The sequence below is a fragment of the Chrysemys picta genome, chromosome 2 (assembly GCF_011386835.1).
Source record: "Chrysemys picta bellii isolate R12L10 chromosome 2, ASM1138683v2, whole genome shotgun sequence".
Lineage (NCBI taxonomy): Eukaryota > Metazoa > Chordata > Testudines > Emydidae > Chrysemys > Chrysemys picta.
Genome location: NC_088792.1, coordinates 157122785 through 157143800, shown reverse-complemented (window position 1 = coordinate 157143800; position 21016 = coordinate 157122785). Strand labels below are relative to the sequence as shown.

Genomic DNA, 21016 nt, shown 5'->3' with positions numbered 1-21016 from the left:
ACTAACAATGACACCAATTTGTTTACAGAACCATTCCATCTCGCACCCGCCAAAAAAGTACCATTGCCATTGTATTGTTCAGAGGACAATAATTACCCAATTGAGCCATGTATCAAATTATATACCTCTCAAGCTCCAAATATGACACAAAGTGTGGGACAAAGACACCAAGTTATGTGTGTGTGAAGGGGTGGGAGGTCTGCACAGGAAATGATGAATGCTCAGAGTTTAAACTGATATGGCATTTGCGTCTTAATGTTAAATCATTTGTGGCTGAGGACACCGAGCTTTGGATCATCTGCATGCTGATGGGATCAAAACCCACATTAGCTCGCTGTCTTCCTCAGCAACTTTGCATACAAAATGAGGCATTGATTCTGCAAGGCCTCATATTGAGCTTTGCAAGAAGCACAAGCCTGTTGTATTCCAGCATAACTGGGAGTGGAAACCAGAATTCTGCAAGAAACATTCATTCATCCCGATACTGAATGCAAGTTCTGTTTAGGATTGGGTTTTCAGGATTGTACTCCTTTCTTAGTGCAGTTTATTATCATCAACAACAACATGAAACACTTCTGCATACAGAAAATAATGCACACATGTGGAAATATTCAATTTAAAGTAATAAAGCACACACACTAGTTGAATGTGAATGTTGAAAAGCGGTATAGTGCCATAGAAGTGATACTGTGTTTTAGCCCTGCCTTGAGCAACTATAATTAGAACAGAAAGGAAATTGTGTGTGGGAATTTCTCAGCCAAGCAAATGTTTTCCCCCATCAAAAGATTCATATCTTATTCTTTGACACCTAATCAAAAAGCTTTAAAAAGTTAAATTGCTCAGACAATGCCGACTGATCCATCACTCTTATGAAATTTGAAATAGAGTGTTAAAAAAACGTGTTTTTCATCCTCTCTTTGCTTTTGCCTCTCTTCTCTTCACTGCCCTGGATGGTTCTCACAGCAGTGCTGAATAGATCTATAAACTTGTAAATGATAGTCTATCATTAATCCACAAGCACAGCCCGTCAGTTTCGGTTGTGAGATCCCAAGCAGATGATGATAGGGTAAAAAAGGCTGTTCACTGACAGGCAGTTTCTCATAGCAGCTTCATGTGAGGCTGAATAATTGGATTTCTTATTCATTTGGTGGCCAGATGCTGTAAGGTCCTGAGCAATTGCTTTGAAGTCATGAGTACCCCCTTGACTTCAATAGGAGCTGAGGGGCCTAAGCATCTTTCAGGAAGCACCGAGGCCCTTGCAAGATCAGGCTCCTGATGCATAGACCTGAGTGTTTTCTTCTTTAGCCTCTGCCATATCCTCAGCTGGAGTAAATTGGCATAATTCCATTGCCTTCATTGGCATGAGTACAATTTATGCCGGGGATGATCTGGTCCATCATACATTAGAAGTAAAAGGAGAAAGGTAAAAATATCTACTGGATACCATATTCACCACCATATTTAAGATTCCAAATCCTCATCTGATGTAAACTGGGGTAGCTTTTTTGACTTCTGTAGAGCGACACCAATTTACACTACTTGGGGATCTGGCCCCTTGTTTTAAGACTACCATTAAAGGACAAATGTTCGGCCAAATCCTGAAGTCTTTACTCAGATTTTACTCAGACAAACCCCATATTGAAGCAAATTTATTCCATTTTACATTAATATTATCAATGCTCTCCTAATGAATGTAAAACATGATTATATTAAAAACCGCTAGTTCCTGAGGAAAAGGCTCTAAACTGGTGTATTAGTTTATTTATAGATTTCTCTCCCTCCCCCCCCCCTCCCCCCACCCAAGGTGTTGCATTAGCTAGCCTGTCCAATTCACTGCAATATCTCGCTATAATATAATCAAATCCTTCTCTCTGTCAGATCCCAGCATGGATTTTCTTAAAAGATTCTTACGTTTTTTCATTATAATGATATATATTTGCTGGAATATTTTTAAGGCAGCATTCAGAAGGTTGTATATTCTATATCCTGATTTTTGTTTCTTTCAAACAAGAAAGTTGCAAAAATCCATCATGTCTTTCTATGGTATCTCTCCTCTTAACACTGGTTTTCCCAATAGTGCACAATCAAGATTAAAAGTAATGTATTTTCTTTTCTACTCTGTGTAAGTGGCAGCATTTTCTAGCATTATTTCCAGTCCTTCTCTGCAAACAATGAGACACTATGATGCTCTTTGCTCAAAAGTAACGATACTTGTATGTTAAACTCTGAGAGAAGAAGCTCTCCATATTTAGAAACAGTAGTCTTCATCTCAAAAAAATCCTAAACCAGATAGTGACATAAAGTGGAAAGGAATTAGTTGCTAAAAAAAGGGAAATATTTTAAAGATTGTTTTTGCCAGCTCATTCTAACCTCCATATCACCTTCATAAAAATGTAGCATCGGTTTTGTCTACACATACTTTATTATGGACCTGAAGTGAACGTTACCAGAACAGTGATTTTTGAAAATGAAAAAAACTATCTTTCTGTAAAGTGATTACATAAAGACTTGTTTGAAAGTGTGCGTGTGCATCTCGTTTTTGTCATAAATAATCTGATTTTTTTAGAAAGGTAATCAGTATATACTATGATAATTATTGTATTTTATACAACTTTACATTGCCTGAATTTAAGTATTCAATAAATAAGTCAAACTGTATTAGCACTTGATTATACAGTAGCAATGTGTTTTGCATACTATTTTGAATAATCTGTGCATAAACATATTTAATGCAAATTGATTGTATTGCAAGAGTAAATATGGCTCTTCTTTTAATTGTCTTTCAGCACAATCATCTTGTTTTCAGAGCATTAAAAGAATAATAAAAGTCCCAGGAACCTGTGTTAACCAGATGTTTTCTTTTACAGTAAGTTCTCCCTGTGAGTAATACAACATGAACAAATTCTGTTTTTTTCTACAGTTCTTTAATCAAAGGGGAAAATAACAATAAACCAGATCATAACACATCTTTTATCCTGAAAATTAATAAAATGCAATATCATTGTTAATAGTATTTTTGTCTTGACTTCCTGCTGAGTCTAGAGAGTTCTTCCCTCCACCCCCATCCCAGAAAAACTATTAGCAAAATTAATAGAATGCATTTAGAATCCTTGATTGCTTCAATTACACTAAAACCTTCTCCCTATACCAGTCCTATACAACTCCAAATAGGTTAAACTGTGGATCTATTTGCAAATGCAATTCAGCAGATACCTTGGATAATTCTGATATCCTTTCTCCACTGACTGCAGTGCTGCAGTCCTATGACAACATCATATTAATGAGCGAACTGAGGTACAGTGTTCCATGTGGTTTGAAAGTTTAACCCTGTCCCTCAGACTTTTCTAGCTGTACACAGTGAAGAAATGCTGCAGCATTTTAAATGTCATTTCATACACAGGGCTAAAAATAAGGTAATTAGTGAACATAGATTTGTTTTTCAAATGTTACAGATTTCGGAGTGGAAAGAGGCATACATTTTCAGTGCCTACAATAAGGAAGGAATGCAGGAACCATAGATTTTTTTTTCTAGCATCAGCAATGATTTATCCCTGTAATTAACTATTTAATTGCCTGTGTACCTGTTATATATTCAAGAATGCAAAGTCCACTGGATGCTAGCTAGTCACCTCAATGTACTCATAAAAAATTACACTGTGCCACCAAAAGATAAGTTTTAACAAGTCTTCAAAGAGAAAATGCACCAGGCATTATTTTTTAAAAATAAAGATAGATCGATAGATCGATCAATAGATAGATAGATAGATAGATAGATAGATCTATCTCGATCTTTGGAAAAAAACAAAGCCAAAAGCCATAAAACGAGTAATAAAAGACTTTAGATCCAAGGGGATTTTGAAAAACTCCTGTTTACCTGTACCAATTACAATATGGGTGCTCTATCCCTGCAGTGGTTACATGCTAGAATGCAATCAACTTCCTTCTGCAGAATTTCACGTTTCATGTTTCACATTTTATTATTTATCCCTAAAACTCGAAAGCCACTTCTGGTGCTTTCGATGATCACAAAGCAGCAATCCCATTTTCCTATTAATCCACCCAACCTCTCATCTCTTTTCCAAGGCATTGTTGACCTTCAAATGTCAGACCTTTGTTGGGGGGAGGGGAGGTTGTTTCTTTTATCCCATGTTCTCCCTGCCTTCCTGCTCCCCGTGATTCATCTTAATAGGAATGTCTCGGGCTAAGAATTTTACAGCTGTATGTGAAAGGAAATGACTTCAGGGGGGAACATCTATTCACTCTCTGATCCTTCCTGCTACTCTGCATTGCAGATGGAGTCCCGGCTTGACACTCGCACGCTGCTCATTTAAAACAAATAGCATACTAGCTAGCCTTTATTATAGTTGCTTGGGGGGGGGGGGGGGGGGGAATCACAGCACCAGACAAACCACCCGGAGACGTGTTTTTATTCTGCATAGACGTCCCCTTCCATCGCTTTTCTAGTTGCCTGTGCCGCTGGCCGTGGTGCTGAAACCGCCATGGCTATCCCTCCCACACACACACACACACACACACACACACACACACACACACACACACACACACACACACACACACACACACACACACACACACACACACACACACACACACACACACACACACACACACACCCCTTACCTGCCTCCCCAATGTATTCAGTGAGCTCTCCCTCAAATCTAACGCAGAAAGCCTGCCCGCCCCCGCCCCCCCCCCCCTGGAAAAACTCAGCACCCCCACCCACCTCCCCGTCCAGCGTAACCTTCGGCTTGTCGTTTTTCTTTTGCAGGGAGTGAACTGACCCTGCTCCATTGTGCTTTGCTCGGTGGAAGCGAGCAGGGAGGGGAAGGAAGGAGAGGGAAAGGATCGGAGAGGGAGGATGGGAAAGAGAAAAAGGAAGAGTGGTAGGGATGGAGGAGATGAGAAAGGAGAGAGGATGGGGGAAAGCTAGGGGAGAGGAGAGGAGGGAAAGAAAGAAAGAAAGAAAGAAAGAAAGAAAGAAAGAAAGAAAGAAAGAAAGAAAGAAAAGCAGAGGGGAGGAGAGAAGGGGAGGAGAAAGAGGGGAGAGAAAAGGAGGGCGCAGAGGGGGTCTGGAAAAGTGGGGAGAACTGGCTGGGAAGGTGGGAGGAGCCAGCTGCCGGGGGGGGGGGGCGGGTCTGGGGCTGGCTGCGGTGCCTTTAGCTGCCACGTGTCGCCTCCCCGGCCCGCCCCCTCGGAGCATGTGGCTGGAGCCGCGCTGCCGGGCCGGCTCCGTTATATAAGGGGCGGGCAGCGGCTGGAGCAGCGCTGTGAAAGCCGCACACATCCCAAAGTCTTCCAAGATGAGCTACACCCTGGACACGCTCGGCAACCCCTCCTACCGGAGGGTGACCGAGAGCCGGGCCACCTACAGCCGGGCCAGCGCCTCCCCTTCCAGCGGCTTCAGGTCGCAGTCCTGGTCCCGGGGCTCCCCGAGCACCGTCTCCTCCCCGTACAAGCGCAGCGCCCTGGGCCCGCAGCGGGTGTCCTATGGCTCCACCGTGCTGAGCTCCTCCGAGAGCCTGGACCTCAGCCAGTCCTCCCTGCTCAACGGGGCCGGGGACTTCAAGCTGAGCCGCTCTAGCGAGAAGGAGCAGCTGCAGGGGCTGAACGACCGCTTCGCCGGCTATATCGAGAAGGTGCACTACCTGGAGCAGCAGAACAAGGAGATCGAGGCGGAGATCGCCGCCCTGCGCCAGAAGCAAGCCGGCCGCTCGCAGCTGGGCGACGCCTACGAGCAGGAACTGCGCGAGCTGCGCTGCGCCCTGGAGCAGGTGAACCACGAGAAGGCGCAGCTCCAGCTGGACTCGGAGCACGTGGAGGAGGACATCCAGCGCATCAAGGAGCGCTTCGAGGAGGAGGCCCGGCTGCGCGATGAGACCGAAGCCACCATCCGCGCCCTGCGCAAGGACATGGAGGAGGCCTCCATGGTCAAGGTGGAGCTGGACAAGAAGGTGCAGTCGCTGCAGGACGAGGTGGCTTTCCTGCGGGGCAACCACGAGGAAGAGGTGGCCGAGCTCCTAGCCCAGATCCAGGCGTCCCACATCACGGTGGAGAGGAAGGACTACATGAAGACCGACATCACCTCCGCCCTCAAGGAGATCCGCAGCCAGCTGGAGTGCCACTCCGACCAGAACATGCACCAAGCCGAGGAGTGGTTCAAGTGTCGCTACGCCAAGCTCACCGAGGCGGCGGAGCACAACAAAGAGGCCATCCGCACGGCCAAGGAAGAGATCGCCGAGTACAGGAGGCAGCTGCAGTCCAAGAGCGTGGAGCTGGAGTCGGTGAGGGGCACCAAGGAGTCCTTGGAGAGGCAGCTGAACGACATCGAGGAGCGCCACAACAACGATCTCACGACCTACCAGGTAAGCGACCCACACCGGGCAGATGAAAAGCACAGCGGGGCGCCATGCGGACTGGCCCGCGCGATGCAAAATGCAGCCAGAAAATCAAAAAAACTAGTTGCCTCTGCCAAAGCAAAATTAACTCGTGAGCTGCAGAGCGACCGTATGCAGAGCAGGAACGCAGACAATAAGTTATCGCTGAAAGGCAAACGTGGCTTGTGCAAAACAAACCAAAAGTACCCGCAAAGGTGCAAAAAATAAGTAAAGAAAAAAAACATGCTATGGAAAATTAGTAGTGCAAAAAGACCAGCTGTGTGATGCAATCCGGACGTCTAATAGCAGTGTTCAATGCTTGTCTCCGGACGTTCACGCCCTTAGCTGTTTGCTCTTCCCTCTGATAGTAAAACATTTAGTCCACAGTACTCTTTACAAAGAGCATTTTTAATATTCCTTCTTAGATTTTTAACTATTATTTTAGAAAACACTCTCCATTTCCCACGTCGATTTACTATGCAAACTTTTAACGGTAAGGATATAGTAAATGACCTTCTATCAGAGATGTTTAACAATTTGCAATATATATTTTCTATATTCTACAGTTTGCTGTTGCTTAGTCATAAAATAATCTGACTGGAGGTTTTAAAACGATGTTTTGAAATGTTTTATCACAGCTTTTAACTCTTGACAGTACTTTACTGATAGCTAATAAATACCTTAAAATATATGGGGAAAGTTAAAAGGTCTAACCTACAGTCCTTGCTGAGGTAATGCTCCATCATAAAGAGTTTTGCCTGAGTCAGGACTGCAGAATCAGGACCCAAAAGCTTTATTGTAATGAACAATTATTTGCAAAACAATAGGCTTGATTCAGATGCCCATTGAAGGCAGTGAGACCAGGATCAGACTCCTTTTGTGCTCTTATCCCTTTCTTATATTAGCCCTGGATTTTAAGATGGGCTTTTAAAAGGCTTCCTTACAGAACTTTTTCAGTTCTGCTATTAAGCTAGAATATAGGGGTTAAAACTATTATCTGAGCAGGGATGCTTTTTGGATGCGAGTCTAATGATGTTATGGAGATTTTATGTATCTGTTGCAGGACACGATTCATCAGTTGGAAAACGAGCTGAGGGGTACAAAATGGGAAATGGCACGTCATTTGAGGGAATACCAGGATCTCCTCAATGTCAAGATGGCGCTGGATATTGAAATTGCTGCATACAGGTACCATAGGAATGCTGTGGATGTGTCTGGAATACTAATTGCACTGCAGATGCTTCTGGTTCCAACCAACCTCTGCCCAAACAGCTTGTATCATTGGCAAGGATTCTCCCCTATAAGCATCAAACAAATGCAAGGATAGACACTCGGCCAAATTATTAGCACTCTTTCAAATCTGTGTAAATTCAAGACCTCTTCACATTAAGAAATCTTTTTGAGTTAATAACTGATCCGGCTCTGTGAAAGTCAATGGCAAAACTCCCATAGACTTCACCGGGAATGAGATGGGACCATTAAACTGCAGTACAATGGTTCCATAATGCAGCATTCTGTTCTTATTATGTTTACAAAAGTACAAAGCAGATGACCGTTTTTAAATCTGTAATTATTTTCTTTCACTTCACTTTGCGCATATCGAGCAAGTAGCGTTGGTAGTTTTAATGCACTCTTGTTATTTTAGAACATGGCTGTACTTGGGTATCAGATGAGCACTGTTAATCTGCACATTGCAAAACACTTTCACTTTTCTTTCTTAACTTTCCTTCAGAATCCTCCGTGAAGTAATCCTGGAACAGGGATGTAGCTGCTATTGCCATCATCTGGCAGGATGTTTTTTTTTAAGCTTCTTTTGCATTGCTTTTGTAACTGTTTATTTGCCACTTTTATTTTTGAAACGAGGTAGCTTAATAAATAAATAAATTGTCTGCAACCACAGCTTTAAAATAAAACATGAAAGCGCTGATTTTCTGGGTCAGAGGATTAGATGGGGGAAAATGCATTTCTGAATATAAATAACATCAAAACAGACTATTGGAAAGCAAACATCTTTAGAAGCCTGCAATGTGCTGGGGTTATCAAATATACAGAGAATAGACATCTTGTTTTATTTTATTGCCAAGGTTAACATGGTTTAATCTGGTGAACATATTATGGCTGAGAGTTTCAAATCATAAGGGATTTGGATGCTCAAATTAATGAGAAATAGGGATTCAAATGCCCTAATTGGCTTTAACAATCTAAGCTAGAATATTTATATTTTAAACGTATAGGGCCCAATCCTCAGAAGGTTTAGATCAGCATGGCTTTATTGAAGTGAATGACTATGCTCAGAACTGTGCTGATTTACATCAGACTGAGAATGTGGCTGATGCATTTTTGTTAGTTTTACAAGACAAAAAAATTTGTGATCGAGTATGACAATCATAAGATTTAAACCAAGCTAAGAAAAACTGTGTGCTGTATGCAGCACTCAGATATTACCGTGGTGAGCATAAGGTGCCTGATCCCAACCTATTGAAGTCCCACTGAACATGAACAGTGGATATTTTCATCGTCCTTAACATATTCCACATGCTTGAAACACCTTTCTAATTTTCTGAGACACTGCAGACACAAGTCAGACATTTTACATGCTAACTTCCCCTCCTCCTCTTTATTTCCCTAGGAAACTACTGGAGGGTGAAGAGACAAGATTCAGTGCCTTCTCGGGAAGCATTACTGGTCCCACATTTACACATAGGCAACCCACGGTCACAATATCAGCTAGTAAAATACAGAAATCAAAAGCTGAGCCGCCAAAGCTAAAGGTCCAGCACAAATTTGTAGAAGAAATCATTGAAGAGACAAAGGTGGAGGATGAAAAATCTGAAATGGATGATGTCCTGGTAGCTATTGCAGAGGAATTGGCAACCAGTGCCAGGCAGGAAGAACAGAAGAAGGAAGAAGAAGCAGAAGGGGAAGAGGAAGAAGCCATGGAAGAGGAAATTGTAGCTGAAAAGAAAGCTCCAGAGAAAGCAGCTGCACCCAAAGCTGAAGAAGAGGAAGAAGAAGAAGAGGAGAAGGGAGAGGAGGAGGAGGAGGAGGCTGCAAAATCTGATGAAGCAGAAGAAGGAGGTTCTGAAAAAGAAGAAGCAGAGGAAAAGAGTGAAAAGGAAGAGGGAGAGGAGGCTGAGCAGGAAGAAGAAGAAGAAGGTGAGGCCGAAGCTGAGGGAGAAGAAGCTGAGGCTGAGACTAAGAAAGAAAAGGAACCTGAAGGGAAGAGCAAGAAAGAGGCTGAAGAGGCTGCAGTGGAAGAGAAGGTGGAAAAAGTGAAAGCGTCTTTAGCAAAATCTCCACCTAAATCTCCTGCAGCAGAAGAGGCTGAGGAAGAACAGAAGGAAGCAGGAGAAGAAGCTGAAGGAGAAAGTGAAGAACAGAAAATGGAGAAGGAAAGTAAAGAGGAAGAAAAAAAGGAGGAGAAGCCAGGATCCCCAGAGAAGCCAGGATCCCCAGAGAAGCCAGGATCCCCAGTGAAAGAAGAAAAGGCTGTGGTGAAAGAGACCATCTCGGTCACAAAGGTAACAAAAGTCAGTGCAGGGAAAGAGTCCAAAACAAAGGATGGGAGCAGTGAAGGAGAGGAAAGTGACCAGGCCTCCAAGGGGTCCATGAAAGAAGACATTGCAGTGAACGGGGAGGTGGATGAGAAGGAGGAGGAGAAATCCAAAGAAAAAGAAATTGAGGAGGAAGACAAGGGTGTGGTCACCAATGGCCTGGATGTGAGCCCATCTGAAGAGAAGAAAGGGAAGAGCGAAGAAAAAGTTGTGGTAACCAAAAAGGTGGAGAAAATCACTGGCGACGATGGGGACAGTACAACCAAATACATCACCAAGTCTGTGACAGTCACCCAAAAGGTAGAGGAGCACGAGGAAAGTTTTGAAGAGAAAAAGATGTCCACCAAGAAGGTCGAGAAAGTCACTTCTCATGCTGTAATAAAACAAGTAAAAGACAGTGACTAATAAATAGTAATTAAAAAAATCAAAAAGAGCTTGGGTTGGTGAAAAAGGTTAAGCCATATGACAGCTGCAAAATGCATGTGAGTGACAGCTTTAAAGCAAAACAGGTTCTCTCATGGAGTCTCCAGACACACTGTATTTTACTTTTTTGTGTGTGTGCAATACTGGGGGGAAATGCATGCAAGCTCAAGATGTTCTCCCTCCACAGAACTTGGGGAATTAAATAAATAAATAAGCAAATGCATGAGGAAAGGAAGCTTTTGAATTCCCTAAACTGTCGGAGGAACACATCTGAGGAACGTCTTAAGAGGTATTATGCAAAGAACCAACTGAGCCAAGAACAAACGTGAAACAAAACAAAACAATCATGGGAAAAAAAACAGAATTCTCCTAGCCTTAAAAAAAGCTACTTATGAATAATTATGTTTACCTCACTGGTGCAATTAAGATGGACTTTTGTTCATGGGAGAACCTAGTTGACATTCACAGTACGCAACCTTTTGTTGTTCGATGTAGAACCGTCACAGCAGTACTTGCTCAATAAAGGTCATATTGGAAACATGCCTTGCTCTGTGGTGTTTCTGTCATGAGTAGAATTTCTCCCCAGGCTTTTTTAATATAAATGATTCAGCATTAATAGTAAATTAGCTTCAGTTTACAAATTACTTGGGCTTTTTGCAGACTTCTTTGCATTTCCCAAACACTGGGAGCTTCTTTAAACAAACATTTAACAATCTGATCCAATGTCCATTGGAGCCAATGGGAGTATTACCATCAAATTCAATGGGTGTTGGATTGGAACTCACATGCTTGTAAAAAAAAATCCAGATTCACAGCCCTACAAAGTGAAGGTCTCAGTTTGGTTCACATCCTGCAAGCCTTACTTGTGTGAGTCGTCCTGGCCACCCTCACAGAACTATTTGGGTGAGTAGGATGGACAGTATTTGATGTTTTAAAGCATGGATAGGAGTAGTTTAAGCTTCCTCTGTACACCACTCTACCCCAATCTGTAGGGGCCACCTTAGGGGTGGAAGAGAGTCTCTAGGGCCCATACAGTCCTTGGCCTCTTTGTGGAGACTGCCGTCAAGTGAGCCAGTAGGGATTGTGATGGGTTTTGGATACAGGTGTTTGTCCCTTAGTAAGTGGGCTGAGAACCATCAATACATTTCACAAAGGTCTCCAAATACCCTTCAAAAGGCAGTGACTGCTGATGGCTACGGTTCTAGCTATGATTCAGCCCAGCAACTTAGAGGTGGATACCTCCTTGACCAAATCCCTAAAATCATCTGCTCCCCGACTCATATCTGAGACTCTTCCTTGTCAATGCAAAACACCATTGCACAGTTCAAAAGTTAAGGGTAATTATCCTCTTTCGGGAACAGAAAACTGCCTTAAAGGCAATGTTGACATTAAATATAATTGATTACTTTTTACATAGCTGTTCATTTAAAAAAAATTATATTAATGAGATTATTCCAGACACACAACTCCAGTTAGTGAGTGTTCAGATTACAGCATCTATGAGTCATACTGAAATGAAAGCATCAATTTCATCCCACTGAAACAAGAACAAAGGATGGGATTTTTTTTAATACAGAATAAAACAAGAAGAAGATAAGAGCAAAAGAACAACATAAATGGGTCTTGATTCTCAATTGCCTTCCATCTTTTGTGACCAATGAGACTTGTGTAAAATGAATGAGAAACTCTGATTTTACATCTATTTTTCACACATGTAAATTGTTATTTGTATTACTGTAGCACCTAATTGCCTGCACAAGGTGCAAGACAGTGGGGAATTGGGTCCATGATTTATTAAAAGCTTAATCAAAAGAGATCTAAAAAAAAACCACAAATAAAAAAAATGCTCAGCTGGTGTAAATCATCATAGCTCCATTGAAGTCAGTGGAGCACCTCAAATATACTCCAGCTAAGGAGCCGACTGAATATGTCCTGTTACAAGATAAATCATATTTTCAGTCTAATTAATGCTTTTATGGGAATTCAGATACGGAATACTACTTGCTTCCTATTACCTTAGCATATCAGTTAAATAGAATATTTACAATACCACCAGTGAAAAGAGTTGCCAATCATTTTTTATCTGTCTGTATTCAGAATGAGAAGCATCCTGAATTTCATTGGCTAAATGTAGCACTGATCAAAAATCAGTGATTTACATACGTCTTCTGGGGAGTTTAATTCTTTACTCTATCAATTATTGAAATTCAGATAGGTTTTTTTAATAGAAAGAGGAGATGTGTGTGTTCATAGCTGAAGGAAATGTAAAATGTTCACAGTAGAGAAAACTTTTCAAATAAATCTAAACCTCTTTGTGTAGCAAAATAATGAATGTTTCTCCTGCTGTTTTCATTAATGAAATCTCTTCTCAACAGATTGCTGGCTGACTGATGTTTAATTAAAGCAAAAAAATAGCAAATTAAATGGCAGCATCTCAATAGCCAGTTTATTCATACAAGATTTTTCTATATATATATAGTGGCTTAAAGAACAGACTTTTGCAGTTCGTATATATAAAACTTCATTTTTATGCATAAGATACCAACTAGCAGAACCACACAGATCTGTTCTTTAAGTCAATCAGAATTAATGAAGAGTGGTATGCAGCCATATTTAACTCCCAAGGGTGATCCAGTGGATATAGTGTATTTAGACTTTTAGAAAGCCTTTGACAAGGACCCTCTTAAAGAAAGTAAGCAGACATGGGATAAGAGGGAAGGTCCTTTCATGGATCAGTAACTGGTTAAAAGAGAGGAAACAAAGGGTAGAAATAAATGGTCAGTTTTCAGAATGGAGAGAGATAAATGGTGTCCCCCTGGGTTCTGCACTGGAACCAGTGCTGTTCAACATATTCACAAATGATCTGGAAAAAGGGGTAAACAGTGAGGTGGTGAAATTTGCAGATGTTACAAAATTACTCAAGATAGTTAAGTCCAAAGCAGACAGCAAAGCGTTACAAAGGGATCTCACAAACCTGGTTGACAGGGCAACAAAATGGCAGATGAAATCCAATGTTGATACATGCAAAGTAATGCACGTTGGAAAATAATCCCAACCATACATACAAAATGATGGAGCCTAAATTAACTGTTAATTCTCAAGGAAGAGATCTTGGGGTCATTGTGAATAGTTCTCTGAAAACATCCACTCAATGTGCAGCAGCAGTCAAAAAAGCGAACAGAATGTTAGGAACCACAAGGAAATGGATAGATAATAAAATAGAAAATACCATAATGCCTCTAAATAAATCCATGGTATGCCCAAATCTTGAATACTGCATGCAGATCTGGTTGCCCCATCTCAATAAAGATATATTGGAATTAGGAAAGGTACACAGAAGGGCAACAAAACTGATTAGGGGTATGGAACAGCTTCCGTATTAGGAGAGATTAAAAAGACTGGGACTATTCAGCTTGGAAAAGAGACGACTAAAGGGGAATATGATAGAGGTCTATAAAATCTTGAATGGTGTGGAAAAAGTGAACAAGGAAATGTTATTTACTCCTCATAACACAAGAACTATGGGTCACCCGCTGAAATTAATAGGTAGCAGGTTTAAAACAAACAAAAGGAAGTACTTCTTCACACAATACACTGTCAGCCTGTGGAATTCTTTGCCGGTGGATGTTGTGAAGGCCAAAACTATAGCAGGGTTCAAAAAAGAACTACATAAACTCATGGAGACTCTTAGCCAGGATGGACAAGAATGCAACACAATTCCCTGAGTACCCCTACTCTCTGTTTGCCAGAAACTGGGAGTGGATACAAGGGATGGATCACTCAACAATTGACTGTTCTGTTCATTCCCTCTGAAGCACCTGGTGTGGGCCACTCTCGGAAGACGGGATGCTGAGCTGGATGGACACAGTGTGGTCGTTCTTACATTTTTATGTTCCCATTAAAGTTAATGGAAAAACTCTCACAGATTTTAATGGGAGTTAAATTGGACTCATAGAGGGCAAGCATCAGTCTACTGCACCACTCTCCTTTAGCTACATGGACCAGTGCTGTCAGTTACACCAGGGTAAATCTGAAGGAATTCTTTCAACTTCTGTGGCTGCACGCAGATTTTGGCCAGCAATTAAATTTACATTTTGAGTCAGATTTTCAGCTGGTGATAAATCAGCATGGCTTCCTTTAAGTCAAAGAAATTGCACCAGTTTACACCATCTCACAATCTGGCCCCATATGCCTAACATACACTTCAAAGGTCCAACGTCTTCCGCTGTGAAAATATAGTTGGCTTTCCCTGCACATTTTATTCTTTTTTTATTTTAACCCATAATTATCTTGGCATTTATCTGGCAGCCCAAGACCATTTTCCTGCAAAGAAACCCAGTCCAGGGACATTATGCCAATGTCTCACTGAAATCAGTATCTAAAGGGCTATCAACTTTTGGTAGGAGGATCTGCAATGGGTTAAACCCTCTGCAGTATCAGCATTTTTGAAGAACGGTTAATTACCCTCAATGAGATGGGTGGGATTTGAGGGCTCTGAACTGCTACCTCGATCGACCCTGCTCATTAACAAGAAACAGATACAAGCCAAGAATAACAGCACTAGTGTAAAAAAATGAAAGATTTCATTTGTGTCTATCATCCACTATCACCAGCTGAGATTATGTGCTACTTCATTATAGCACTCATTAACTCTTATGTAGGTTCCAAAGCATGAAGAAACGTTCAGCTCGACAGACCACTACCTGGGTCGAAATACTGGGCATTATAATTAGTTACAAGAGATGAATTTTTGAGTGAGATTTGCACTATTCAGTGGACATTATGCATTTTAGATTTTCCCCATTCATTCTTTGGCTTCTATAAGAACATTGGTCCTCTGTGGTCCTTCGGTCTTATGCCAAGCGAAAAAGGAAGAAAGAAAACAATGACCAGTAGTTCAGACAGAATTATCTGTAGGTGCTATATACATATAAAATAAGCAAATAGTTCCATTGCAGTCAATGGGCCCATTCACAGTGCATCAAGTTAAGGATCTGTATAAGACTCTGCAGGATCGAGGCCTAATGATGCTCACCCTGTTAATTTCAGTGAGTTACATTTTGATCTCAGTGGACTTGCACAGGTGTATCTGGAGTCACCAATTAGCCTGATACTTTGTGTGTCATGCCCTCTTCCACAGTTATGATGCCATAAGTATATAGACAAATTCTGATTACTAGTATTGTAGTTGTTTATATTAGGCTAGCATCCTAGAGGCTCCCATTGAGATTAGGACATCATTGTGCTAGGGGTCTTATATAAACAAAGTAAGAGACAATCCCTGCACTACAGGGTTTACAGCCTAAATAGACATGACAGACAAAAGAAGCATTATTAAGCCTATTTTGTAGGGGGAGAAATGAGACATTAGATGACTTGCCCAAGGGACCACAGGAAGTCTGCAGCCAAGATGCCACTGGAAACCAGGTCTAATGAGTCCTTTGTCCTGTGCTTTACCCTCAACACCATCGTTATAAAGGTCTCCGAGAAACCACAGACTTTGTAAAATCAGGAAGGCACAACAGTCCACTCTCAGCCTAGGGGACAGAGAGGCACATGGGATTAAATAGAATTTTATTACACAAAAGTGACTTACACCAGCATTCCCTCATGTTAATTTGTATTGTGATAGCACTATTGTGGTAGGCATTGTACACACATACAACAGTCAGTCCCTGCCCCAAAGAACTTACAATCAAAGTAGACAGTCTTTCCTACCCACAATCTTTGCACCCCTAGTGCCAGTGTCAACTGCTGTCTCCTAACTGATCTCCCTCTGGCTGTCTCCAATTAGCCCAGTCCATCAATTTACCCTAAACTGAGTCGATCATTAAACTTCAGGGCTTGCAGTCTTCCTTCATCTTCATATCAGTATCTTAGAGACAGGCTAGCTCGGGGCAGTGGCTGCTACTTCTTCCCTATCCCAAGCCTTTCTACCTCCTCATCTCACTCTGTCTCCTTGCTTTGTAGCTGAGCTCATCTTCCTTATTGGTCCCATCTGTGGGTGCATGCCTCCATGACTGGCAGTTCTGGCAGCTGTGCTGGGGGATGGCCAGCCTCGTTACCCATAAGCAGGGAAGGCTCTCCTCTCCTCTCCTCTCCTCTGTTTGTAAATCCCATTACAATCAGGTTATAAATAATATATACTAACAAAAACACTTTTATATCTGTATAATGGCATCCACACTAGGGGGTTACACCAAGTTAACTATATTGGTTTCTAAAATATTGTAGCTACATTGGTACAAAACCAGCATGTAGACTATAGGAATAAAAAACCAATGAGGGAAGCGCAAAGAAACAATAATATACAAGTGAGCATGAAAAGCAAAGGTCACAACTACATGCTGCCTATCCAGTGTTGAAGTTTGGTTTGTATTATCACTCTTTTGAGCAAAAGAAAAAAAGTAATATTTCAGCCTTTAATTATTTTCTAGCTGTAGATGTTCTATCTGTAAACTCTGATGTATAAAACATGTTAGTGAATTCAGGATATTTCCCAAAGTAAATGTTTCAATCCGATCTGTTTGAATAACCCACAGGAAACTCAGCGCAAGGCGGAATGAGTAACAGAATAACATATATTTCTAAATATTTCTAATACTGCATGTTTTAGATTAAATTAATATTTAATTTTGCCAGTGGGTTTTGTCTGCTGACATCTCATATCAAACACAGTTTGAAGAGAGAAAGTAAATTCAGCTCACGGAGGCAAAATGGTTATTTCATTTGCCTGATTTGTACCAGTTACTTCTTAAAGTCAGATAATCACTGGAGGGATTAATTAATCTGGAACCCCAGAGAAGTTCATTAATTGATCCAAAAGCCCCCGTGAAAGGAGTTTTAAAAAATCTGAAGTTATGTGTGGCAGATACGTGTGTGTAAATTTAAGGACAAATACATGCAAAGACTACCACTAGACTACCAATGATCTCAATGGGCTTTGGATCAGGCCATAAATTACTAATGGATGATTGATTAATGAGAGTCATAAAAGCACCACCACTGCTCAAATAAGGGATAAGAAAAGGTGAGCAAAGCAAATATAGGTCAGGACTGAGATTCATGGGGAGGGCTGTTTGGAAGGAACCTTATGCATACAACACCTGCTTGCAAAATGACTTGTTCTGGCCATTGCCATCAGTTCCTAAATTGTCCAGGACTAAAACCCAGTTTAGAAGAAGAAAAATATGGTTCTTTTCTGGGAAGCTAGCAGCTGTACTTCACAGGATATACGAATGAGTCCCCATTCCCAGTGTAAGTTATGCATTACACTCAACACCTGGGTTTAGCTTGTTTTTCATTTGTTTGTGGCTTTCCCCCCCAACAATGCTAAAAATAATATTAAATAATAAATGAAAGCAGCAAATAATTAATGGTGAAATATTGAGCAAATACAACACCCTGAAGCTTTCAAGCATTTTGTTCTACCCAATAGGAAAACAAAACAAAACCAACTTGATTAATAAGAAAAATCATTGGTTTGAATCCAGTTCCGATCAGCTGTGACCTATGGATGTTTTGCTCACCTGAGATTTAGTCCCAGCCTTGCAGGGGACACAATAGATCTTGTAATGAAGACAGAGCCTAGGGATGGCAACTTCACCGACTACCCTAAACTGCTGCCCAGATTAAAGTGAGAGGAGGGAAAGTTTCCTCATGTTTCCCCCTCTGCCGGTCTGGTTTACTGCATTGCGTCAAAAAAAGCTCCCAGGTTTATAAACATGAAACAAGTGTTTCTAGCAGAATAATTAGGCGCCCTGGGGTCTGTTCAAGCTACCACGCATAGCAAATACAGATTGTCCTGTTCCCTTTTACCAGCACAGCAGAACTCCAGGCACCAAACAAGGCTGAGCTGTCCCTGCAACCTGTAAATATCTGCAGTACATTTTCCCCTGTCTGTTTCTTGCACATTTCCTAAAGAGCTTTTTTCCAACTAGCCTGTAGCATGTTCAAAAGGGCAGGTTTAGGGATGAAGATAAATGGGATCTTCTACAAGAAAAGTGCAGTCAGAGGAAATCTTTGATGAGAGGAGTCTCACTAGGCTTCTTTCACCTTTATTTGCAAATTTCAGGTAGAGTTGAAGTGGCAGAATAACTGCTTTAAACAAAGCAACTCCTGGAGGCAAAAGAAATGCACAGGCCTGAACAGGGCAGGAGGCTGATCCCAGAAAAAACATGAATAGAGGGACAAGGCAGGTGAGGTAATATCTTTTATTGGTGCAACTTCTGTTGGTGAGCAAAGCAAGCTTTTGAGCTTGCACAGAGCTATAGAGAGGTCAGTTCAGATGATATGGGAGACCTGGATCAACAGCTGATGCTCCTAGAGGTTTGACCTTCTGAGGTGCTGAGGAGCTAAAGCTTCCCCTGAAGTCAGTGCAAGTGGTAGGTGCTCAGCATTCCACTAGATCAAGCCCCCAGGTGGGAGGCAAGCCCGTTAATTTTGTACAGTTTTGCTTTAATGTCCTGGGGCCTGATCCTGAGGTCAATGGGAGTTCTGCCTGTAAGATCAGATTGTGATGCCTTATGAATATGGCAATTATAGGCTTGTCTAAGAAAGGTACATAAATGAAATCCCAAATATTCTATTTCACACTGATAACACACTGCTGTACTTAAATGCTGCTTTGGTGGCCAGGGAAACCACTTAGCAAAAGGCACAGGAAGTATCAGGTAGTCTGAACTTTTCCTGCCTTCTGATCAGGGCCGGTACAAGGAAGTTTCGCGCCCCCCATCCAGCTAACCCCGTCCCCCCCATGGCAGCTAACCCAGACCCCCACCCAGGGAGCTCGCCATCCCCCCATGCGGGGAGCCCCCTCCCCTGCAGCAGCTACCCCTCCTCCGCGGCAGGTAACCCCGCCCAGGGAGACTCCCCCCCCTCCGCAGCAGCTAACCCCACCCGGGGAGACTCTCCCCCTGCGGAAGCTAACCCTGTCCGGGAAGCCCCCCTCCTGCGGCAGCTAACCCCACCTGGGGAGCCCGCCCCAGCTCACCTCGGCTCTGCCTCCTCTGCTGAGCACGCCGGCGCCGCTCTAATTCTCCTCCCCTCGCAGGCTTGCGGCGCCGATTGGAGGAGACTTAGAGTGGGGCTGTGTGCTCAGCGGAGGAGGCAGAATGGAAGTGATCTGGGGAGGGGAGCGGTTCCCCTGTGTGCCCCCCCGTTACTGCAGGCGGCCCTCCCCGCACCAACTCACCTCCACTCCACCTCCTCGCCTGAGCGGGCTTTTAGGCACCCCCAACCACTAGGAGCCCTAGGCGGCCGCCTAGTTTGCCTAAATGGTCACACCAGTCCTGCTTCTGATCAAATGGCAAATATCATTGCTTGTGATTTCCTCATCCTTTTTACCATAATTGCCATGCATGGTTGTTTTTGCTTCACTGGAAAGGGAGAGAAAATGTGTTTAAAATAGCAAGAATCTAACTGTAAATTTTTGATTGTGGTTAGCAGAATTGGCCAAGTTTGGAAAGAAACTCTCCCATCAAGAAAGATGTTGAAAAGGAAAAGCATTCTGAGTTGTCTAGCTTCACGAGCATTACCGGATGTACGCAGAATTAGAAAAAACTAGCTTTGACAGTGCCATTAGGATTCCTTGCCCAGAACCAGCATCACTCCAGTTATCACAGATTCCAAAGCCAGAAGGGATCATTGTGATCATCTAGTCTAATCTCCTGTACAGCACAGGCCATAGAGTGTGCCCAGAATAATTCCTACAGCCGATCTTTTAGAAGAATATCCACTCTTGATTTAAAAATGGACCGTGATAGAGAATCCCCCATCACTCTTGATAAATTGTTCCACTGTTTAATTGCTCTCACCCTTAAAAAATGACACCTTATTTTTGTTATCTCTATGTAAGGACAAGGTTGCGTTTCCTGAATACCTTCTTGCTAAACTCCCTTGTGGCTTGTCTACACATAAACCGCTACAGTGGCACCACTGCTGCACTTCTGTGAAGACACTATCTACACCAACAGAAGGGGTTCTCCCATCTCCATAGGTAATCCACCTCCACAAGAGGCAGTAGCTAGGTTGACAGGAGAATTCTCCCATTGACCTAGGGCTGTCTACCCTGGGTTGATCTAAGGGTATGTCTACACTACGAGAGTACTTCGATGTCACTTAAATCGAATATGTGGAATCGATATTACAAAGTCGAACGTGTGTTTCCACACTAAGGACAGTAATTCGACTGTGTGAGTCCACACTAACGGGGCAAGCGTCGACATTGGAAGCGGTGCACTGTGGGCAGCTATCCCACAGTTCCCGCAGTCCCCGCTGCCCATTGGAATTCTGGGTCGAGCCCCTAATGCCTGCTGGGGGAAAAATTGTGTCGAGGGTGGTTCTGGGTAACTGTCGTCATCCAACCGTCACTCCCGCCCTTCCTCCCTGAAAGCGCCGGCGGGCAATCAGTTCGCGCACTTTTCTGCTGAGTGACAGCGCGGGCGCCACAGCACTGTGAGCATGGAGCCCGCTGCGACCATCGCTGCAGTTATGGCCGTTGTCAACACCTCACACCTTATCAGCCACCTTTTCCAGAGGCAGATGGTGAGAAATCGGGCGAGCAGGCTACGGCAGCGTGATGAGGACATGAAGTCTGAGAGTGGCACAGACCTGTCACAAAGCACGGGACCCCGCGCCGTGGAC

General features: G+C 42.7%; 1 protein-coding gene across 1 annotated transcript; it reads left to right on the top strand.

Annotated features, from left to right (window-relative positions):
• Window positions 1–4868: 4868 nt before the first annotated feature.
• On the top strand, window positions 4869–10912 carry NEFM (neurofilament medium chain). The gene is made up of 3 exons (XM_005285160.5): window positions 4869–6383; window positions 7459–7583; window positions 9025–10912. The coding sequence occupies exons 1-3, from the start codon at window positions 5322–5324 to the stop codon at window positions 10352–10354; spliced, it is 2517 nt and encodes an 838-aa protein (XP_005285217.2). The 5' UTR covers window positions 4869–5321; the 3' UTR covers window positions 10355–10912.
• The last annotated feature ends 10104 nt before the right edge of the window (window positions 10913–21016 follow it).

What these genes read in the sequence shown, in the direction of transcription:
- NEFM (XM_005285160.5), top strand. Translation starts at nt 5,322, where the DNA reads ATGAGCTACACCCTGGACACGCTCGGCAACCCCTCCTACCGGAGGGTG. An exon ending in ACGATCTCACGACCTACCAG is followed by an intron (nt 6,384 to 7,458) that starts GTAAGCGACCCA and finishes TATCTGTTGCAG; the next exon opens with GACACGATTCATCAGTTGGA. An exon ending in ATTGAAATTGCTGCATACAG is followed by an intron (nt 7,584 to 9,024) that starts GTACCATAGGAA and finishes TTATTTCCCTAG; the next exon opens with GAAACTACTGGAGGGTGAAG.